The sequence below is a fragment of the Trachemys scripta genome, chromosome 8, assembly GCF_013100865.1.
Source record: "Trachemys scripta elegans isolate TJP31775 chromosome 8, CAS_Tse_1.0, whole genome shotgun sequence".
Lineage (NCBI taxonomy): Eukaryota > Metazoa > Chordata > Testudines > Emydidae > Trachemys > Trachemys scripta.
The window spans coordinates 71,296,707-71,306,881 of NC_048305.1; the positions used below are offsets into that span (position 1 = coordinate 71,296,707).

At 41.9% G+C, this 10,175-nt stretch overlaps 2 protein-coding genes and 1 long non-coding RNA gene across 16 annotated transcripts in view; 2 read left to right on the forward strand and 1 right to left on the reverse strand.

Annotated features, from left to right (window-relative positions):
* DBT (dihydrolipoamide branched chain transacylase E2) overlaps positions 1 to 3,495 on the forward strand; it is a 21,855-nt gene extending 18,360 nt beyond the window's left edge. For all 8 annotated transcript variants that reach the window (XM_034780141.1, XM_034780142.1, XM_034780143.1 and 5 more), the window contains 3 exons: positions 737 to 928; positions 1,129 to 1,200; positions 2,821 to 3,495. In XM_034780141.1, coding sequence (XP_034636032.1) covers positions 737 to 928; positions 1,129 to 1,200; positions 2,821 to 2,988 — 432 coding nt within the window. In that variant the 3' untranslated portion in view covers positions 2,989 to 3,495. The remainder of the gene's footprint in view (positions 1 to 736; positions 929 to 1,128; positions 1,201 to 2,820) is intronic.
* Positions 1 to 10,175, reverse strand: part of LOC117882148 — a 26,795-nt gene that overhangs the window by 7,131 nt on the left and 9,489 nt on the right. The window lies entirely within an intron of this gene.
* Positions 6,781 to 10,175, forward strand: part of LRRC39 (leucine rich repeat containing 39) — a 14,312-nt gene continuing 10,917 nt past the window's right edge. For 6 of the 7 annotated variants that reach the window (XM_034780155.1, XM_034780156.1, XM_034780158.1 and 3 more), the window contains exon 1: positions 6,782 to 6,906. The gene's annotated coding sequence lies outside the window, so the exon portion shown is untranslated. Of the gene's footprint in view, positions 6,907 to 10,175 lie in introns of all 7 variants that reach the window. The other variant, XM_034780162.1, reaches the window with a different exon arrangement.

A 10,175-nucleotide genomic window follows, 5' to 3' on the forward strand; every position in this document is an offset into this window, starting at 1 on the left:
ATAAGTCACCTTTCTACTTAAAAAAAAAAAATGGGATTTTCTTGGTATGACAGAAAGCAGGAAGCTTGACGTGCAACATAGAAAATATAGAGAGTTTGTGGTCAGGGCTATCCGGAATACACGTTTTGCATGGATTTATTTTGTGCTTGTGAACGGTACTGGGTTGATGGTCCTGAGGACTGAACTCCTATATTTACAGAAATGATATAGCACGGGTGTCAGCAATGCAAGCTTCCCTTGGACTGTCTTACTCCACATCTCTGAGACTTACTCTTTCTGAATCACTTCAGAGGATGAAAGGGCAGTTCAGTCTCTGTTTCCTTTAAATTCATGGTCTCACTGCTGAGACTGACAGCATGGGTGATAGTTTTTATTGTTACGATGTGTGCACAGATTTGTTACCAGAATAAAGAATTCATATTTCCAAGGGGATGTCGAACTCAGGAACCTAAATTTCCTAGATTTAAACTCCCCAAAAACAGTTTGGAAGTTGCCTTTACTGTTCCAGAATTATATGGAGAGTACCAAAGAGACTTTTCTTTAAAAAATTCAAATCTGCATAGAGTGTGGTTTATTCTGAACAGAAACTTCCGTAGTGGAAATACTGAAAACAATATTTTAGCACTTTAGTTTGTATAAAATAAAGCTAATTCATATTTCCTTTTTTTGCATTAACTTACATATAGCGTATGGTTGGTTAGTGAAACTTACTGTATTGTAACTGAATATATTGTAGGCTTCTCACAACATTGGAGTTGCTATGGACACAGAACAAGGCTTGATTGTCCCTAATGTGAAAAATGTTCAGGTCTGTAGCGTGTTTGAGATTGCTTCTGCATTAAATCGCCTTCTGACCTTGGGCTCTGCAGGCCAGTTGGGAACAAATGACCTCACTGGGGGAACATTCACGCTCTCCAATATTGGCACAGTGAGTTAAAAAAAAGTTTTTACATTGAAAAAATTGGTTAAAAAATAACTACTACCTGTTACATTGATAAATATGTAATCGTTAGAAAAAAGTATTTTCTATAACAAATATTACAGTACAGCATACAAGAAACATGTTGCTACTGCAAATGGGCACTCCTGGAATATTCTTGAGCTAATTTTCTTGGTTTCCCTTTTTAGATTGGTGGTACCTATGCCAAACCAGTGATACTACCTCCTGAAGTAGCTATTGGCGCTCTTGGAAAGATACAGGTATGTGTATGTTGATCTAACTACAAAGACACAGGTGTTTGTACTGTAGTAAGACCATGTTCAATTAAAACTTTGCATTTCGTCTACCTTCGATACAGTAGAATCTCATCGTTACGAACACCTCGGAAATGGAGGTTGTTCATAACTCTGAAATGTTCATACCTCTGAACAAAACTTTATGGTTGTTCTTTCAAAAGTTTAGAGCTGAACATTGACTTAATACAGCTTTGAAACTTTACTATGCAGAAGAAAAATCCTGCTTTTAACTATCTTAATTTAAATGAAACAAGCACAGAACCAGTTTCCTTACATTTTTTAGTAGTTTATATTTAACACAGTACTGAATTTTATTTGTTTCTGGGGGTTTTTGGGGTGGGGTGTTCATCTCTACTGCTGCCTGATTGCATACTTCTGGTTCCAAACGAGGTGTGTGGTAGACTGGTCAGTTCGTAACTCTGGTGTTCGTAACTCTGAGGTACTACTGTACATTGTTCTTACTGAAAGCATTTTTTCTACAAGATGTGGAAGAAGGACACCATGTAAACTTTGTAAATGAAATCTTACAATGTTTTTATAAGACTTAAAAGGCTGAGCAGAGACTAAAATTATAAACAAAAATCTTTTTGTCTACCAGAAGTCCATTATATTCACCTCATGATGTTTTTATTTAACTTGTTGGCTTCTAGGTATAAGAGAAAAAAATTAGATTATATTCTGATATTTGTAGGGGTTTTATAATACCATCTTTGTTCAGAAAGAATACTTGCAGGGTTTCAAACCAGGAGAAGACTTGAAACAAATTGCTTCTGATATTTAAGTTTTGTTACGTGATCCAGAGATTTAAATCTATCTAAGAACTTTGTACAGTCAGATAAATACATTTGGTAGTGTAGACAAGCAAAAAACCAAAACAGACCCTCCCCCTACATTTCTTAGTGGATAATATTTTTCATATATTTCCCCTATGCCTTTTTGAGCTTTTAGGGAAGGTTTGGGAGGCATGTGTCACCTCAACACCAAAGGTTCAATCAACTTCTCTAGCACAGTGGTCCCCAAACTTTTCAGAGTCATACTTCCCTTATCCCTGTCCGCGCCCCCTGGGGCCAGGAGTGGGACCGCAGCTACCCTGAGGGGCTGAAGGGGACGCGGATGAGGGTAAGGGGGCCAAGGCTCAGGCTGCAGCTCAGGGTAGATCTGGGGCCAAGACCAGGGCTGGGTGCCATGGCCAGGAGCCAAGGCTGGGGGCAGGGCCAGAGCAGAGCGGGGAGTGGTGCAGGGTGGTGTTCCCTCCCTGCCCCACATGGGGGCTGGTCCAGGCCCAGCCATGCCCCAAATGTTCCTTCATGCCCGTGTAGGGAGTGCGCCCCACAGTTTTGGGACCTCTGGTCTAGCAGGATAATTTGGAGTCAGGGAGGAATTAAGATAAATTCAACAGGGTTGCTTAGGAGTGGTAGGTGGTAATTCTGTTTGAGACCCACTACATAAACAATTGGGGGGAAATCTGTATTCTCTTAATTGAAATACTACTCTATATTTACTCTAGCAATTGTTAAGACAAGAATCATGTTTGTATAGTTTCTTTCATCAGGTTCCTATTTTCTTCCCTTCTCTTCTTTCTAGGTTCTTCCCCGATTTAATGGTAATGGGGAAGTATTTAAAGCACAGATAATGAATGTGAGCTGGTCAGCTGATCATAGAATTATTGATGGAGCTACAATGGCCCGTTTTTCTAACTTGTGGAAATCCTATTTGGAGAACCCTGCTTCCATGCTGCTAGATCTTAAATAAAGAACACTAATGCCAGAACACATCCTTAAACTTCGGAGGAATAAACTCGATCATTATAAAAGCTAGCTATGCTAGCATATGTCCGTTTTCTTATTATATAATTATATTATTTGGTTGAAAGGTCTCAAGAGCCTATGTCAGTCTATTGATAACCTGTTCCATTCTTTTCAATTAAAATGAGTAGTTCTGTAGTTTATTCTATGGGAGGCTGTCATACTTAATAGGTCATGGTGTGACTTCTAAATGTGATGGGGGGGAAGTATTTAGTGCCTGACTGTGATAATATGTGCTGACTGCCACTAAGCTGACATTACTGAAAGACAGATATCTACATGTCTGCAGTACTTTTAAACTGCTTATTCTGGATAGAAGGGAAGTTACGTCGCAATTATTCCTGGTTGAAAACAGGAATTTATTTTAACAAATCTAATGGAATATTTCCAAGTTCCTGAAAGAAATTATGCAGAAATAATGTACAAATAAAATGTCTTTACGATTATCTTTAAAGATGTCCAGTGGACTTTTTATTGTTTTATGGTGCTAATGTTTCCTCTAGTCCTCTTATACATAGAAAGTTCTTAGCACAGGTACTCAGTATCAGGTGACAATGGAAGATGACAATATCCCCCAAAATTTACTTCCTGCACAGTTTCAGAATATTTACTTGTATCCAACAACTCTTTGTAATAACTCTGTAGAACTGTCTTGCAACACACTCTGGTAGGCTGAAAGTATGTAGGATTGTTTACATACTCTAAGACTTTTCTTCTGGGAAACAACATCCTGCAAAAGGATGCCATGAATAGGTTTTCCATCACTAACCAAATAGCTGCTTACCACCATAGTTTATAATTACCATAACCTAGCAAACAGCTACTGTGCTCTAAAAGACTGTCGTCACCTTGCACATGACAGCTATTGTTTGTTCAGATACGAAGGTATAACAGATCAGTATTTGATATGAAATAGAATCTGTGTAAACAGTGCATAAGAATTAGATAAATCCTCTCTAAACTCATATGCAAGGCAGACAGTCAATAGGATTCAGGTTAGCACCCCCAGGACAAATAGCATATATGTTGTTTTAGGCTAAAACAATGGACAATGGGAATGCTGGTTTGCAAATAAGATGCAAAGAAAAACCATTGTGCGCATACACTTTCCAGAGAACACTGAGTTGCAAAAACAATATAGGATCACTGTAATGTAACCAAACAATTTGGGGAAGTCAAAAAGGACATTTCATAAGAGACTAATCTCCTCTCTGGAGGGTACATCTGGCTGAATACCTTTGTGGATAAGACCCTGTGGTGAGTAGATATAAGTAACCTGAAAGGTGTAACTGAGGGACCATGAGAAGGAAGGGAGGAAGATGCAAGACCTGATGTGCTAACTGCTTAAGGGGGCGAGGAAGAAACTCTCAAGCTGTGGGGAGAGGATATACACCAGAAATATAAGCTGCTACTCATGTTCCTATGCACAGTGGTTTCTATCTATTAGCTTTTGCAGTGTAAGACAAGATTCGTTTTAATCTGATTTTTCTATTAATAAAACTTATGACAAGCTTTGTGCTTTGGATCTTCTTATTTGGGAATTTCATGCTGACAATCCTGAACAGGAGAATAAATCTTCTTCCTATTCGAGATCACGAAGGGGTGCTTGGAGTCTAGCTCTCGTGAGACTTAGCAAAAGGACATGGACTAAACGCTACTCACCTATCATTTGTGTTGCTGTAAGGGCTGCAATCCAAATGATGCATGTGAAAACCTTATGACTATGGATGAGAACCAAATTGAAGGGCTGCAGGAATGATACAACATGATAGGTGCCTTAGAAATACCTTAGATAAACTACTCTGCCAGCAAAGGGAGCCAGATTTCTATTTTTGTCTGTCAAATCCTTAACAAAATGGGCAGTCTATCTTCTGCAATCATCTCTACTTATCTGAGTAGTTAATTAAATCAGGAAGGAAATTGGGTATTTAAGAGAAGTTTTCAATAACTAGATCAGAAAAAAATCTTAGAGGATTGAAAAGTGAGTACAGTTGGTATCTATAAATGGATGTGGGGGGAACTAACAGGGATCAGGGGGTTAGTGATGGATTATGGAGCCTTTTACCTTCACATGGAACCAGTTCTAATCTGGCCCAGGTTGGTAGTGACAGGAAAGCATTGCCATTTGATGAGGATTTGACATAGTGATTATGAATCCACTTTACAAAAATTGTCTTCACAAGCGGCACTCTTGGGCAATGTCATTGAGGACATAGTTTTATTGATTCTCTTTCAAGCAGTGAGCTGTGATTTCTGTCCTGTCCTTCTGTCCTGGCTCTCTTGGGATCCAATGTGCTGTGGGCAAGATAGGCAAAGCTGGGGACTGGGTGCACAATTCCCTTAAACCCATTGGGAATCAGTGCAGAGGTTAGACTTCACAGGAGGTCCCAGGGATGCCTGTGGTTGGGACTGTGCTTTCAGGGAGCTCAAGGAGGCGGGGCCCTGAGCTAGCACAGAAACACAGAATCTCCAGAAGCCATGTCTGAGATGTGCTCAAATCTTGGAGGATCATGAGGTTGTGGCCTGCTTCTTTTTGGGGGTAGAGAGACAAACCCCACTTACCTAAAAGTTCACCTTTAATATTTATCAGATGGAATTATCATGCAGAGAGGAGCCCAATCAAGTACTGCTTGGGTGGGAGTGTAGAAGGGGAGGGACAGCAGCATCTCATATGCAAGTTCCCCTTTCTCCTGATCCTGTGGAAACCTCTGTGCAGGTGCTCTGAACTGTTGGGATTTCTGACTGAAAAGGGAGTGGAGCGGGAGACCACTGACCACAGCATCACATCTCTTTATTTCCACTGGGGTTGTGAAGCCTAATATAGTGATGATCTTGTCATACTGGTTGTACACTGGTTTTCTCTTAATGACATCCCTATTCCCAGAGAATGAGACCTGTGGTCCCAGAGAATAGCAAAACTCTCCTGAGAAAACTATACTGCCTTGGGAAAAGCAGATGGTTATCAGAGAGCTGAGTGTCCTGTGATTCACACTGATTTCAACAAAGTCATCATTTTAGAGGACCAAACTCTGCCTGTTCTAATCCAAGCTCCCATGATGGATCATACCTGCCAGGTAAAACTCAGTTTCCTGTGCAGATTTTTCCTGCATGGAGGACAATATGGCCCTTTTATAAAAGTTATTTACATTAAGATTCTGGGAGGGGGGGAAACACCAGCAAAAACAAAACATCTCAAATTCTTCCTTCTGCAGCCAGAAGTGAACTACTTCTTGGTTCAGTACTATCACTGTTCAGCAGGTATCCTGGACTTTATTGTGAAGAGAAAGAACTGCATAGCAGAGTGTCTGGGAATTTCACAAATGTTTAAATTTACTACAAGTGTAACTGAGCAGAACAATACAAAGCAACTCTTTTCTCTTCCAAATACAGTGCATTTTAGGGTTTAATTTTGCTTTATAATTCTTTTCACAGTAGCCAAATGTTTAATATTTTTCTGAAACTGTGTTATTTTCAGCAAAACATTGCCAGTGTAAAGCAAACAATTGTCATTCTAAACTCTAATCTAGCTTGTGTTATTTGGCATAGCAAATATATTAACTGGCTCTTTTTGATCACAAGTATTGATCTGTATTTATTCCATAAACAGTTTACACAGGTTATTGTGTTCCAAAAAATGGCAAGACATTCAGTGGTAAATGCTCTGTGGCTTTGCAAAGTAGTCCCATGTGATATCCCAGCAATGTCATGGATTAAAATTAGAACTGGGCTGGCATTACATTTCACTTAATTGGAGTCTGTATCAGAGACAGACATTAGTAACACAGACAAGATTCATAACCTCGCTCTGCTCTTGCACAGAAATCAATGAGTCGTGGAAAATCTGTGAATACATCAAATGATTTAGGTAAGTTCTAAAATGCTTCCATATGTCTGGAAGTGAAAGTGGGGAGGTGATCACGGGCAGGAGCTCTAGTTACAAGACAGTACATCTGCAGTTATTTTACAGCTAAAATTGGGAATGCACTTCTGAATGGCTGGCAGTTCATGATCGCTATTGTATTATCGTGTCTACTAGAAAGAAGTATAAAGGGTGGGGTCAAAATGTTCTACTTTCAGCTTTTCATAATTTTCTCATTACATAGTTACATCTGTTTAAAAACAAAACCCTATACTTAGGGCCTCATGTGTTCTGATTTCTGTAGCTCTGCAATTTACTGAAGAATTCACTGTCTGCCACAGAACAGTGGTCCAAAAACTAAGTTTTAATTTTAAAATAGATGGCCAAAAAAACCTTCAAATTTTTATGATTACAAGTAGCATTAGAAGTCTCAGTCAGGGGTTGAGGATCCCATTATGTTAGGTATCATAGACGCATAGCAAATACAGTTCCTGACATGACACAAGCTTATAATACAGGAATTTGAACTGAATGTCAACTGCTGGAATGTTGATTTCCCAGTCTCCAAACAGCCTAAAACAATAGCTATGGGAAGCAGGAACTGACTGAGCTGTCTCAATGAGAGTTAACTCTGAAGCCTACTAATAACAATTTAAATTCAGTTATGAATCATTTAACAGAAATCTTTAGCTAATGTGTTTAGTCATGTTGGGTGCAAAGGCAGATATTGGGATGAGGAGCAGTGCGTAGCTGGTTACTGGTAAGGGCTACGGGGGTGGGGAATTAATCCCTGAATATACATCAAGACGTTTGTGTTCATACCCACATGGGGCTGGGAGGGAGAAGAGGAAGATGCATCCATTCGCCATTGCGAAAAAGCCTTAACCACTTTTTGGGAGCTCCAAAACTAACCTACCTCTCACACCTTCCTGGGCACCAACAGCCCCAGCTGTCAAAACCTCCATCGTCCCCTCAACAGCTTCTATTCTTACAGCACAGTTAAGAATTAGCAGTGCAAAAATAGTTGAGCCAAATTCTCCTTTTTTACATCAGTGTAGCTCCAGAGGAATTCCATTCTCCAGTCTATACTGTCTTTCCAATGAGGAGCCATTTTCAGTGTTCATTTCTTTATACTTCGTCTACCTTTTTGTATTCTTCTATATTTCTTTGATGTAAGTCCCCATATACAATCTGGCTATTGGATACACCACTGCAATAATAATATAGTAAACATAGTAGGAATACTTAGCTTGGATGCAGAAATATCTAGCAAGTAGGTACCAAATAGCCATCGTAGTGCAGCAGCTGGTTTGGCTCTGCCACATTTAAAAGGCCAGCTAAAAGAAAAGCATGCCGGGAAAGATGCCTTCAAACAAGTGACTCTACACTGGCCATTAGTGGAAAGATGATTATAGGGAAAAGGTTGACATTCCACTTTCATTGTTGGAGGGCAAGCTGTCTGGCAGGCTGAAAAAACATTCTCAGGCTTTTCAGATTGGAGCTGGGTGTTTGAGACAGTATTCCCTGTCTCTCTTCCACCAAGTAGTAGGCATTTATAATAAAAAAAAATGAGGCAATGTTTAATGTGGTCTTAGCATTACTGCATAGCCCTACAAATCTATATGCCAACCCTGAACCCCCAATCTAACCCTGCCCCAAACTTTGGGAGAGTTCAGCACCAGATCTGAACTTCACAGTTCTATCTTATTGCTAGAATACAAAAACCCAATACAAGAGTGGCTGAGAGGAACTCTTCCAGACAGGAGCACAGGAATGACCAGGTGTCCTGCCTGCTGGGCACTAGTACCAGAATGTTCAAGAAGCTTCGAACAGGCTATTATTAGTAGCTGGCCTATAGGGCAGCTTTCTTCCCATCCCCCGGCAATTAATAGTTGACTGATCCCCTGATGCATAAAGGTTAACCCTTATATTATTTATCTTGGTTTATGTCACTGTGGATGTTCTCACAATCTGTATTAGACTCTGACCTTTTTTGAATCCTACCAAGCTCTTGGACTCAATGATAGCTCATGGCAGCGAATTCCACAGGCTAATTCTATGCTGAGTAGAATGTATGATCTTCTAGCTGTTTTTACCTTTGTTACTTTTTAACTTAATTGAATATTGGAATTGGAAAAAGGTCAGAAAATGGCAACAAAAATGATTAGGGGTATGGAACAACTTCCGTATGAGGAGAGATTAATAAGACTGGGACTTTTCAGCTTGGAAAAAAAACGACGACTAAGGGGAGATATGATAGAAGTCTGTAAAATCATGACTGGTATGGAGAAACTAAATAAGGAAGTATTATTTACGCCTTCTCATAACACAAGAACTAGGGATCACCAAATGACATTAATAGGCAGCAGGTTTAAAACAAACAAAAGGAATTATTTTTCCATACAACGCGCAGCCAACCTGTGGAACTCCTTGCCAGAGGATGTTGTGAAGGCCAAGAGTATAACAGGGTTCAAAAAAGAACTAGATAAGTTCATGAAAGATTGATCCATCAATGGCTATCAGCCAGGATGGGCAGGGATGGTGTCCCTAGCCTCTGTTTGCCAGAAGCTGGGAATGGGCAACAAGGGATGGAGCACTTAATGATTACCTGTTCTGTTCATTCCCTCTGGGGTATCTGGCATTGGCCACTGTCAGAAGACAGGATATTGGGCTAGATGGACCTTTGGTCTGACCCAGTATGGCTGTTCTTATGTTCTTATCTCCTTATTCTTGTATTATGTGATGAGGTAACTAGGAACACATGATTAACTATTCTAGGGTTACCATATTTTGTGCCTCCCAATGGAGGACACTCCACGGGGCCCTGGCCCCGCCTCCAGCCCCGCCCCCCAGCCCCAACTCCGCCCCCTCCCCTGCTTCCCGCGAACATTTGAGTCGCGGGAAGCCTGAAGCAGGTAAGGGGGAGTGTGGGGGGAGGAGGCGCGGCCCAGGCTGTCCCCGGCCCTGGGGTGCTGGCCCCGGGCCCGGCCCCCGGCCCGCCCAGCACTGCGGTCCCCGGCCCGTCCCCTGAGCCCCCGGCCCGGCCTGGCACCGCCGTCCTGCCCGGCCCCCGAGTCCCCGGCCCGGCCCCACCGGCGCCCCCGAGTCCCCGGCCCCGCCGGCCTGCCTGGCCCCCGAGTCCCCGGCCCGCCCAGCACTGCGGTCCCCGGCCCGTCCCCTCAGCCCCCGGCCCGGCCTGGCACCGCCGGCCTGCCCGGCCCCCGAGTCCCCGGCCCGGCCCCACCGGCGCCCCCGAGTCCCCGGCCCCGCCGGCC